The sequence below is a fragment of the Misgurnus anguillicaudatus genome, chromosome 19 (genome assembly GCF_027580225.2).
Source record: "Misgurnus anguillicaudatus chromosome 19, ASM2758022v2, whole genome shotgun sequence".
In the NCBI taxonomy this organism is placed as follows: Eukaryota; Metazoa; Chordata; class Actinopteri; order Cypriniformes; family Cobitidae; genus Misgurnus; species Misgurnus anguillicaudatus.
The window spans coordinates 46,710,883-46,724,720 of record NC_073355.2 but is presented as its reverse complement, the minus strand read 5'-3'; the positions used below and the strand labels follow the sequence as shown (position 1 = coordinate 46,724,720).

At 36.6% G+C, this 13,838-nt stretch overlaps 1 protein-coding gene across 1 annotated transcript; it reads left to right on the top strand.

Annotated features, from left to right (window-relative positions):
• The first annotated feature begins 13,430 nt into the window (after nt 1-13,430).
• On the top strand, nt 13,431-13,797 carry LOC141351207 (small integral membrane protein 36-like). The gene has a single exon (XM_073857786.1). It carries the CDS (start codon nt 13,504-13,506, stop codon nt 13,795-13,797), a length of 294 nt encoding a protein of 97 aa, XP_073713887.1. The 5' UTR covers nt 13,431-13,503.
• Nucleotides 13,798-13,838: the final 41 nt, after the last annotated feature.

Below are 13,838 nucleotides of genomic sequence, written 5' to 3'. Positions count from 1 at the left end.
ATTGAAAATCTATGTACGGTTTACTATACCATGTCCAGAAAGGTAATATAAACATCATCAAAGTAGTCTATGTGACATTAGTGGGTCAGTTACAATGTGTTGAAGCATCGAAAATACATTTTGGTCCCAAAATAACGACTTTATTCAGCATTGTCTTCTCTTCCGGTTCTGTTGTAGACGGCGTGCACCAGATTAAAGTCACGTGACTGCAGTGACGCGGATGACGTGTTATCCTCAGAAATGTTTACAAAGTTGTTGTTTTTTCAAACTTACAGCGTGCGTCTCCCTCAGACTGTAAACGAAGCTCGTGCGCACAAAAAAACAAACAGCTGGGGCGCACCAGATAACACGTCAGCCGTGTCGTACGTCATCTGCGTCACTGCAGTCACGTGACTTCACAACAAACACGGAAGAGAAGACAATGCCGAATAAAGTCTTAATTTTTGTTATTTTTGCACCAAAATGTATTTTCGATGCTTCAACAAATTCTAACTGACCCACTGATGTCACATGGACTACTTTGATGATTTTTTTATTACCTTTCTGGACATGGACAGTAGGACTGTAAAGATTACTTGTGCAAATGCACGTTTTCTCAATGAATGAATTTTAATGAATTATGGTGAAATCCCGACACATCCCAAAGCCAGGGGGCACTCTCGTGCAGAAACTCCCTTTGTGACACAGAAGAAGTAGCATTACAAACACTATTTCATGGTAATAGAGGGTATGTATTGACGTCAATTTTCCACATGACTCGCCCCGTCGAGTGGCAAACGTTCAACAAAATGTCTGGTTTTCATAGCGGCTGCGGCGCAAATGCTAGTAAAACTGACTATTATCAGCTTAAATTGAATTTGTTGGACTTGATAGCAGAGGTGGACAATACTTAGTTACATTAGTTACATTTTCCAAGCATTTGTGGTTTATTAGGATGTTTGTATTGGGAAAATTTTTACTTCACTACATTCTACTGCATATAATCATACTGTGTATTCTTTAATATTGCATATTAAAATTTATTTAATACCTAATTACATTTAAATTGTGTACTTTTACTTGAGTAAAAGTATGTTAATGTACTTAAATAGTATATTTCTGCTTATAAACTCTTTAATATGGGTATTTTTCAGCAAAAATTTTTTTTTTGCAATAAGCCGAAATAATTGCATTTTTGTGAAGGAATTTTGGTAGAGATCAGATTCAGAATGATTATTAAAACATAGACTTTATAATTAGTAAATCATTTTTTTGCTTCAGTTTTTTCGGTATTACAGATTAACATAAAACCTCATCAGGAACACAGTTTTAAATGCAAATGTTTTCTCTTAATTGACGAGATAACTCGTCAATGGCGGGGAAAGAGTTAACCACCTGGAGCACCATTTATTGCATTACAGGACATTTTCTAATATAACTGATTGCATTTCATGCTGATTGCATGAAAAAAGACATCTTGGATGGCTTGAGAGTAAATCATGGACTTATTTTCATTTAGGGTGAACTATCCCTTTAACCTAGCAGTGAAATGATGCCTATTGCTTGCTGGGCATTATAATGCCAAACAACAGACATGAAAATACTGTGGATAGTTAAGTGCCGTTACTTAACTAATTCACTACCTAGTATTTAATTTCCATACCCAGTGTCCGTATTTACATTAATATTTGGGATATGGAAAAGACTTTAGGTCTGTAGAGCAAACTTACAGCATGTTTTAAATGACTAAAAGTAGTCAGCTGCTTATGTCATTATTGGTGTGTGTGTGTTTCTGTCTAGGTCCATGCAGACATTATGAAGTTATTGTGTGCTTGCTGGAAGGTGGTGAAGCTCTTCTGAAACAATAGCTTTTTGTTTTTCAATGATTTCCATCAATTCTCAAGAGCATTTCTCTGGAAGGTTAAAACAATCGGCTCATTTCAGCAGCGAGCGAGCGAGCGATAAATCCCGACCGGCCACGGTGACGCAATGCTGTGCCGCGGAGATTGGCCGCCGCTGATCGATCGCCCTGTTGCTGCAATCCACCCGCCCTGATCTGTACAACACACACACTTCCTAATGAAACCCAGGAGTGTTGCACTCGCCCTTTGTTAAACTTTCCTCATCAAGAGATCGTTCAGATTTGTGAAGCCACGTGCATTGGCCCTTAGACACAGAAGACAGACGTATCCCACAATGCACCAGGGAAGGAAAGACGTCAAGACCCCCACAAAGGAAACCGCAGTTTAATGTTTTATTGATGCCTTTGTCACAGTGTGAGGAAACAGCGGTTGTACACTCAGTGATTCATTTCTTCATCAGGGTTTCAGTGAAAGTGAACAGCACATATGAGAAGCATCTGAGGTTTCATTCAAAGCAATGTATAAATAAATACAAATGATATAGGCCTGTGTGATGCATTGAATGTATACGCAAGAGACAACGATACTCATAGTACTGCAATGCCGGGGTCTACATCAGTGTCTCTTTTATCTGGGTTGGGTACACTATTAAAACAAATTCAAAGGAGATTTTATTAGACTATCAAGACCACAAAATAACAAGACACTTTTACATGGAAAGTCTCCGTGGATTGGCATGACTGTGTTTTTCCCAGGATAAACAGAGTGAATAGTTGAGATGGTTTGTGCAGGAAGTACGAGGGTGTGACCCTCACAGCAGCTGGTGAGGTCAGGAGGTATTTAACTGTGACGTCATGAGTGTAACGCTCTTTACGGCAAAATGGTTCCTTTTATCTCACCCCGGCATGCTGTGAGAAAAACTCAGTCCATCCGTTGACCACACAAGACGCGTGAGAAATCAATGCAAAACACAAACATCTGTTTCATTTAGAAAAACTTTAACTATTGTGCGTAAATTAAAAATCTGTTTGTTTTACCTTTAACCTAAACCCAGAGGAAATAAATTATTTAAAGTTTTAATAATCTAAACATGCAAATTTTTTACAAAAGTATTATGGATAGTAACATTTGATATTCCACTACAATCAGTACGGATTAAGCAAAACTACCATTGTGCATCATTAAAATAGTACTTTACAAATTTACATTTATGCATATGGCAGATGATTTTATTTAAAGCAACTTAAGCTCAGAGTATAGTTTTTTATTAGAAATGCACATATAATATTTTTTTCCCATATCCGATACCTGATTATTCAGATATCTCCTGTTTTTAAACGATTGGCCAGTAGCACGCTTTTATCGTCCGATACCAATTATTGGCCAATATATCGGTGCATCTCTAGTTTTTATACATGTCTGTGAATGTACGCGCAAAGCATCGTTTTTTTGACTCGTACGTGTACACAGATATTTGACGCATGCACATTGCGACAAAATAAAATGCTAAATACTACATCCTGTCCTGTCGCATGCACAACCTACACGTAAAAAGTATGCGCGGTAAAAAACACATGCGAGTACAAAGCATTCGTACTATTCTAATAACGAAATTTGTGATGCGTGCACTATACACAGACGCTCGCGTTTGCATTAAAACGGAACAATACTTTAAGCCCGGAGTATAGTCTGTTTTTTACGTGTACGTGAAAGTACGCACACGATCGAACACACAGCCTTGCATAGTATAATTAATTGACTTTTAACGCATGTGGGTTGCAACAAAATGCAATGCATCACGTGGGCTAGATAATACATTCTCCTGTAGGTGCATGCGCGACCTACGCAGAATGACAAAATTGCGTAACGCGCACTGTATGCGGACCCTCGCACACTGTAAAACCTAACGGTTAACTTAACTCAAACCATTTAAGTAAACCGGTTGCATTAGGCTATTTAAGTTGTAAAACACATAAATTTAAGTACTGTGAACTTGAGTCATGTGCAATTATGCACTTATATTTAAATAGTGTGAACTTAAATACAAAAGTGCATAACTGCATATGACTCAATTTGTTTAAGTTCAAAGTACTCAAATGTATGTGTTTTAAAACTAATGCAATCGGTTTACTTAAATGGTTTGAGTTGAGTTAACTTTTAGATTTTACAGTGCATGTGCGTAAAACGGGACTATAATTCGGCCTTTACAATGCATTACAAAGTATACATTTTTTATCAGTATGATCCGAACCCATGACCTTTTGCGCTGTTAACGCAATGCTGAGCTATACAGGAGCAAATAAAATAGTACTACATCATTACCTTTGTTTCATACTTTTGAAGTAACCTTATTGAAATCATTACAATGTTATATCAATTCCAATACAATCATGAATCGATGAAAAATCGAATGACTCTAAAATAGCATTAAATTTTGTTAAATTATAATTTGTTCATTTGTATTTTGGGTTTATTGTTCTGTAGGTTTTTGGAACTGTTAAAAAGAGATTTTATGTAATTATGTAAGTGTTATTTGACAGACAGCTGTGAACAATCAATGCGATACTCACAAGACACTAACTAAACACTTAAATCTTATTACACGAGTTTATGCGAGTACTGTATCTGGCAAACGTGAGCTTCTCTTTTATAATAAACCTTTCTGACGCATTTGCAGCAAGCGTATTTTGACATGATGCACAATGCACGTAGGTTTACATGACGCTACGAACACATCTTTTGACATGAAGAGCCACACACGAAGGGCTACATACCTGTTTTGACAGGTTACCTATTCGTGACTCCACGGAAGAGATCTCGCAGCACGCCACTGACATTCTGAATTTTGTTAGATTCGTTACATCAATTTGCTGGAAATGAATACAAAAACCTTGAGCCCAACTTATAAAATTACCTCTTATAAAATAATATCTATGTAGACATAAATTTTTAAGTATTTTGTAAATGTTATCCAGCAGCATATTTGTCTCCATCTATTAAGCCTGTGTATGTATACGTTGTGATGTAGTGATACTGCGGAGAGCTCAGAGAGGTCTGAGGTTCAGCCGGACAGGCCTTGACTTGAGGAAGTCCAGGGAGGAGCGGGTTCCCACACCCAGAAGAAGGGCTTTCTGCTGGGTTAACACAAACACTGTAGCCCTCAGGAAGGAAAGCATTCCCAGACACCTCCACAGACCCAACACCGGTCGAGACCCGATCGCTCGGAGCCGTCTGGACACATCAAACTGAGATATGCACATGAATGTGCGTTGGCATACACACCGGCAGCATGAATTAAATGTACTGCACTTATTTACATTTATAGTCTGCAAAAGATAATGATGACTATTGCTCATATATACAGTTTAGGATTTATACCCATAACTCATCCTGCACTGTAGGAATGATATTAATGGAGCTGTAAAGTTGTGCTGTTAGTTTTCTAAGTGAAGTCCCATTAGATTTACATTAGGTGGGATCTGAGCCTAGATCAACATATCATTGAGACTTTTGCCTGGGACACACTGGACAATTTTTATATCTTACAGGATTTTATTAAATCCATGGGCAAGCACAGACGTAAGGACAGTTTATAGTGATTATAAACCGCATAATTGTAATAAAGAGTACTAAATTACACATGTGAAGTCTGTAGTAACAATTTCAAATTGAAGCGAGATCTCACAGAAATTTGAGATCAAATGTGACTTGAGAAAACAAATTTTGTGATAGTTCTTGCACGGGACATTTTAAAAGCACTTATTGTTGTCCAAGTTGTTGTCCAAGTTGAAAAAGCTTGTTTGAAATGAGCAAACTCTGCGCAGAATCGATCACTGGTGATCGCCTCGAGATGCATGCCGGTTAGAAAAGTGTAATCACAATAATACCATACACTGAAGTTTTTTTTCCCGGCTGCAATAAAACACTAAGTCCCCTTTCGATCACAGAGGTTGCAAATCGGTCTTAAAACCTTCACGTGTGTGGTCGGCCTTAAAGGTGACATAGAATGATTGAACGGAGTATTTATCCTTGTTCTGTGATGTGACATGTAGACAAAAATTTTTTTTGTTTGGGTCTGTAATGCCTTAGAAGCTTCCTAACAACCTCTCTCAGATAGCTCTATTAGGGTGGGGGATTTTAAACAAGTGGTTTTGCACCTATTTGGCTCCCCCTACTGGCTTAACTTGGAATCTCATTACTGATTGGCTGACTTTGCCGCCACTCAAAAAATGTAGCCAATTATTTTAAGGTGGAGGGGCAGTTATATGTCTGTGATGTCATAAGCATCAGTTTTTCAGATTGGGCTGTTTTCTGGCTGACATTTCTAAAAGAGGAATTTCTATAAGACTTGAGATGTTTAGCATGTTTAGCACTTTTTGTATGTTTGTGAATGTGGGTAGACTACCATTATTCAACAAAGACAAGGTAAAAATGGTTTTTCATTCTCTGTCCCCTTTAAGAAGATTAGTAAGCATCCACATAAAAAAGCATTTCCAAATGACCCTAGCAAGTGTATAGCGGCATGCTAAAACACTTTTTAATATCACCGTTTACATTAATAAAAGTCACACAGGAAATGTTGAAATCGAGATTATTAGGCAAATGTTTTACAATTATTGTATGACAAAAACTAGATGAGATACACAGACACGCATTGTGTACTTGCAGATGTGTCAGGTTTTTATGGTAGCATAAAATTCTGTTTGGATAGATAATCGAATACGTCTTGCTGGCCGTGTCTAATTGAACTGTCTCCACAGTCCTGAATAAATGGGTGAGGAACAGCAGGTCACACAACAAACACACACACACACACACACACACACACAAAATCTGCAATGCCACAAAACCACAGACACTACTGTTTCACTTCTTTCTCACAGATATCACACAGGAAACTATACGTTTCATAACTTTGGTTTATGTGAACTACAGCTAGAGAAAGCTACAAACTTTCTGTCCGTCAGACCTAATATTGTATGAAATCACAGTTCACTACAGATTTACCATCAAGGTTTAATGGTCTTTTTTGCATTACCCACAGTCAGTGTCGGCGCCACGAGCGGGCCCTAGGGGGCATGGCCCGGCCACTTGAGTCACTGTGCCCCCTTACTTCTCAAAATAACAATGAACTTAATAATTTAAAAAATGTGCTGCAAATACATTTGGTTATACAATGAATACTGAATAAAATTCGGAGTATAATTAATAAAAAATAATAATTAAAATACTAACCCACAATGTTTAAGAATGTGGGGCTTGTAGTGCAGACCGTGCTGAACTCTGGGTAATGTAGTCGAGGAGCGCTGTGTTCGCATGTGCGTTGTTAATAGTGATACACACAGAAGGAAATACGAGCTGTTTTCATGTTTATCTCAAGTTTATTTGCAAGTTTTGCCCTGCCACCCGGGTGTTCAGATGATGTGAACCTGATAAGAAAGCGATGGAGACTGTTTCGTTGGAAATAAAAAAAATGTGCTTCGGAACCACATTGTCTACTCATCACTGCGTGTAAACAAACCCGAGTGAACTGTTACAACTACCGTCACGATAGCCGAGGCGGATGATAAAAAGGTAACAAATGCTAACATAGTCAGCCAGTTACAAACACGCAGCCACTACATTTGAACAACACAAATTCTTAAAGGTATCCCCAGTGTTTGGTCTGCACTGAAAGTTACTGTCACGTTCGGGGGCTCAATCGCCAACTCATTTTCTGTCTAAATAATGTATACTTGTAAGTCTTGGCATTTGAGCAAGACAAAGAAATTTCGCGACAAATAAAAGGACCTTCATAAAAAGTTTGAAAAAGTCCTCTCGTCGCCTGCAGCTCTTCTGAAGGTAAACGCATAGTTCATTCTGGTGTTAGATATGTCAGTAACATTGTTTTCTTTTGCTGTTATTTGGTTATGTACTGGTCTTTATGATTTGCGTGAGTTATCCAGTCTTGCACTTTAACGTCATTATAAGTTATGGTTTTACTATAGTGAGGGATTTATTTGCGACAACAACTTGGCTGGCTGTATCAATCCTGCTAATTTAACGGCTAGTTGCTATATGAGTAAATATATAGACATAACATTTTGATTTGATGTCTTTTATAAGCTAAATTTTAAGAAATGCAAACCTTCTGGCAAAACGTTTCCAGACGCGTAAAAACAAGTTAAAAGTAAAAAGACGAACCATCCATTTAATCAAAGTAAATACAAACTCATAAACGTTATTAATTATGCATATTTATTCTGTATTAATTCGTAGGTATTAAACTGTCCCTGTTAACGTGACTCGCTCGCACTCGCAGTACCCGGGTGAGGCTGTGTTTCAGGCGGTTGTTCAAGGAATAAAATACCTTTGAATGTTGCGACTGGCCAGTGGCCAATCAGTACCAAGCATTTTACAGTGCCATGTAGTAATAATAATAATAAAATAATAAGATGAACCAGGTGCCCCACCAGTAAAATAGGAGGCCCCCTCATTCTGTATTCTCTGGCGCCGACACTGCCCACAGTGATGTTCTCCAATGCACCGAACTCTACAACAAGGCTTTCAAACGTTTTGTCAGCCAAACTTCCTTTCTCTAAATTATTTACTTATAGTTCCCCTTTAAGATTTTAAGTGAAAAAATATTCATTTAATAGCACATTTATTTATTTAACTTTATATTTCAACCATTTAAAAGTTTTTATACATCGTATTTTACTTAATTAAGTAGTGTTATATTTCATATTTTGGTCATATTTTGTAGTGTTGTGTAATGGTTGGCACATGACATGCAGATTAAACAAATTATATATATATATATATATATATATATATATATATATATATATATATATATATATATATATATATATATATATATATATATATCCTTTTTTAATGTTGGGGGGATGAAAAGATGATGTACACTTTAAAATGCAACTCTTTTTTTGGTCTAGAAGCCTAGTAAAGTTTTTCACTAAAGTGTCTGGAGGTGAAAATATTATTTTTTTATAGCAGTTTAAATTTATTGTAAAAAATAATGCAATAAGGTATATATTTTATACATAAAATAATCACAAAAAATGTGGTTTGTGTTACAGTGCGTTTACATCAGCCGCGGTAGAGGCGGCAAAAACGAGCTATTGGCGCGTAGTTGGACGCTTGAACATTTGAGTTCACTCGCTTCATTCTAGTCATTCAAGAAAGTCACGCGGAAATTCGCGTCATGAGAGGGGCTTCTGCGACTCCGCTGAGACTCCTCTCACTTTCTATAATCACGTCACTACTACAGCAAGGTCCTGATTGGTTAACGCGTCGCGGAAATCCGCCAAAGTTCAGATTTTTTAACTTGTGCGTTTCCCACGGCAAAGCTCAATCCGCGCGTATTGCGTCGCAGGATGCCTAATCGCATCTTTGCATTGACTTAACATGTAAATCATCCGCACTTGCCGCCTCAACCGCGGCTGGTGTAAACGCAGCATGACACTTTTAGTTGTTTACCAACAACGGCCACTAGGTGTCAGCATTTTTTAGAATACTCTTGTCACAAATTTTTTTATTACTGTCACTGCATTATTATTACTGCTAAAATGTTTTGAAATATGACAACCACATTCATAAACCTTTCCAACGATATATAGTTTGTTGATAGATTAAAAGTTACATGCAAAATATTGAAGTAAACTTTGGTGTCCCACGGGACAGCGCCAGTTAAGGTAAACATTTTCATCAACTCACAACCCCCCCCCCCCCCCCCCCCCGCAATTCCCTCAAACCCCAGTTTGGGAAACCCTGCTCTACAGCATCATGTGCCGGTCAATAGTGGATTACAGTCAGTTATTGCAGGATCGTCCACATGATATGACATTCAGAAATAATCCTATTTTAAACATTCTAGAATGAATACTAAATGCAATATTTAATGCAAGCTTTTATTTCTTTTGGAGTACTCTTAAAACTATGAAATGGACTTAAATATGTACCTGTCTTATGCTTTTGATGTGAGGACTCATGACAGTTTGGTGTAAAACATGCAGTGAATCACATCCACATCAGTAACTCATCAGAAAGTTTATCCACCTGAAAATGAAAACAAATCAGGCGAATGCAAGAAGAAAAGTTCTAGTCAGTAGATCAAATGTTATCTTTAGCATCTCATAATTTAATATAAAACACATTTTTCATAATTTTATTTAACAAATCAGGACAGGTACAGCAACATTTATGCATTTAGAAGACGCTTTTATCAGTACATGTCAAGGTATCATTTTATATCATCATGTGTCTCTGGGTTCGATCCCATGACCCCAATGCTCTACCACTTGAGCTACTTGTATAAGAAAAATACCTGAGATTTTACTAGACATGAAATAAACCCAGAGATTTATGTGAAATGGAATTGTGGGTCCTGACATGGAGGTGGACGGCTTTGTTTAAGTGTCAGACAAATAATGTCAGAATTTTGTGGTTATCACGTATAATCCCGGAAATAAAAGGTCAAAGGTTCTTCCTCCGTCTCTGTCTCTCTTTCTGAATTGGCATGGCACCATTAATGATTCCACCCAGACATGACAAACTCCACCCGAGTCTCTCAATACACAAACTCATAACCGCTCCAACATGAGAAAATATTTCAAATGACTGATTAGTGATAATAATATGTGCAAAACATCCCAGCATATGAAACATTCTCAGATATGGTAGTGCTTTTATATCAGTTGTCAGTTTCATCATTTCAGCAGAATAAATGATTGAAACAATCTGTTCTTCAAAATAAAAAACAGAGCTGCATAAAAAAATTGCTGTTGTTTCAGCATTACTCCATACAAAATATACAAAAAATATATGTACTCAAATATATTTTGAAATATATTTACAAAAATGTATTTTTCACTAATATTTGGCTATTTTGGTTATCCATAATTTGATTTTCAGAGATTTATTATAAAAACTGATAATTTTTTCCCACAAAATGCAATAAATCCATGACACGTTTTTTTCCCCAAAATGCTATAAATCTATTGAATCAATATATAAATGTGCATTCATCTTTGCCATGTTATATTCAATTAGTTGACTAGTGGTATACACTGATTAAAACATTTTAAACATTAATGGCATTAATCAAAACACTTACTTTGTCATATTAAGTACACTGTCGTTGCTGCTGTTATCAGCACTGTCGCTGAACTTTTTTTGACAGCGATCAGCTGTAAATGTTTTGGTCCTGCTCAATTTTCGTTGACTTCGATTAAAATAATGGAAAGTTTTTCATAAGATCCCCTAGTGTTCAATGTGTTTGCATGAGAAAAGCTAAATGCTGTCGGGAGAACAAGCAACAGCCGGCATTGTTCCATCTCTCGAGTGCCTCTCACGTAAATTATTCGATTTGATGGCTTACGTTTAATCCCCGTCACAGAAAACCACCACAGGTTTATCAATGCCATCAAAAGTATTATTTTGTTTTTGTTTGTTTGTTAATCACGAAGTACAAAGAAGATGAGAAAAACTAGGATTCTGTGTGTATTCAACGTGCCCCCATTGTTGTTTACAATGCGTTGAATGATGCGCTGTGACATGTTGAGCGGATTTATTGCATTCTGCAGGGAAGGAGGAGTGGCATTTATCGCGTTTTGGGATAAAAGGGAGAAAATATGACAGAATAACACGGCGGACATTGGATTTTGCGTAATATTAAGAATTTACTTTTTAATACTGACCAGATACAATACTGATTTTGGCAGAAACTATTTTTTTAATGCCGTTGATCGCGTTTTGCAACCAAACTCTTCATATGTTGATATATGAAGGTTAAAACTAAATATGTTTTCAAATTCAAAAATATATTTAATTAAGCTTTACCTTCTACAAAATAAATAAATTATATATTTAAAACACATTTTTGGCCAAATATTTTTTATATTATTGCTCAATATTGCTCAAAAAGCAATTTAAACAAATCAGCAAAGAATAAATAAATGTTATGTGTTGCAAACTACGAACAAATAGCCGAAGTATCCGCCCTGGCAAGCCCTACACCTGTAAGCATAACTGAAGCAAATATCAAAGATGGCGGCACCCATTACACCGTCAGTAAATTGGTAAGCGCGAGTTCATGCGTGACATCATAATCACCAACAGTGGCTGTTTATTGTACAAAATCTCACTATTTATTAGATACGTACGGACTAAAGTGGAAAAAAACATAACTCAGATGATACGCAGCTCTTACCTGCACATGAAAACAAGCGACATGCACGTGTGCACTAGCGCGCGTTACATTACGCGCTGAAGTGCCGATTCGTCAATAGCTAATCGTGTAGCATTAACAACTATTCAAAACTGTATTTTGTTGCTTTGTAAATGTAAGTTTAAGTTTTTGACTTATGCTGGTATCCAACCACCTTCCAACAGCCTGGAAACACTATAAAGACCTGCATTCATTTCAGGTCTCGGTGCACTATAAACACGCCCATACGAAAAAGAAATATTTAAAAATATAAAAAAACGGCCAAAAATATATTTTGAAATATGTAAACAAAAAGGTATTTTTCACCAAAATATTTTTGGCCGTTTTTGTATATTTAAAATTTAGTATATTTTAACGCATTTATATTCATGTTGCATTGATAGAAAAACTATTGCAGACATGTACTTATTATTTTATATTTTATACATTTTATATTTTATACAAATTTGTATATTTTGGCCAGGAATTTATTTTTTATTTTTTTGGCCATATGGGTTATAAAATCAAAAATGTTTTTGTGGCCATTGAAATACATTTTGAAATATATGTTAAAATGTTAATATTATTTTCAAATTCAAAAATATATTTCATTTGCTTTACCTTTAAACAAAATGTATATAGCATATATTTACAACATATTTTTGGCCAAATAAATTTATTTTTCTGCCATATTGGCGTTTACATACTGAATGCCCTAGTCAGTGTTAATATACAATTTCATCTCCACTGTTTGTTTAATCCTTTTTTATGTTTTTATTTTTATTTTACTTTATTCACAACACGATAATAATGAAAGATAGCCATTTTTAAAGTTAATCTCTAAAACAAATGTTTGTATGTGTGCAAGTTATAAGGTTTGTGCTTGTGTTTAGTGCTGTACACTGCTGCCATCTGCTGGTCTAAACACATCATGCTGGTCATGATCAGACGTCGTCGTTTTTTTTTTTTTTTACTTAGACAATATAATTTAACTTTAATAAATTGCATTACATAGCAGCACAAGAATTGTTTTATTTTATTTATTTTTTTTCTAACAATGCTGCTTTACTTTGGTAAAAGTACCCTACCACACAGCTTAGGACTGTTTTTTTATTTTTTCTTATTATCTTCTTTGAAATAAATGTCACTTGCATTTTGCATTCATTGCAATAGTATCCTGACATTTTAAGGGTGTGATCTATGTACTCTTTTCTGCTTGATTTCTACCATTAAGATTCTCCTATTGGCTCATACTGTATAGGCCTATTAAGTGAGGTTTATTTATAGAGAAAGAGGGATTTGTTGGTGAGCACCAGATCTAATCCCTCTCATCTCATCTCATCTCATCTGTGTGAGCGTGTGTTTGTTAAAGGGTTTGTTGTCAGACAAGACTAAAGGTCTGACTGTTCTGCATTGTCGCTTTGGTCCTCTGGACCCCATTAAACCGCAGCCATGAGTTTCATCGCAGACGATGTTGAGATAGACCCGGTCACCCTCAACCTCATCATCCTCATCGCCAGCTATGTCATTCTTCTCCTCGTCTTCCTCATCTCCTGCATCCTCTACGACTGCCAGGGAAAAGACCCCACGAAGGAGTACGCACCTGACCCCATGCCCAACCTTAACCCCGCTCCCATACGGCTGGTGGTCATGCAAAGCTCGCCCGCCAACGCCCGGTGGGACCAGAACAAGATGGTGACCACCTACGAACCTCCAGGCGTAGAGAAAAAGAGCACTTTAGTCTGACAGGTGTGATGGACTGATAACAGCAGATGGATGAACTTTGC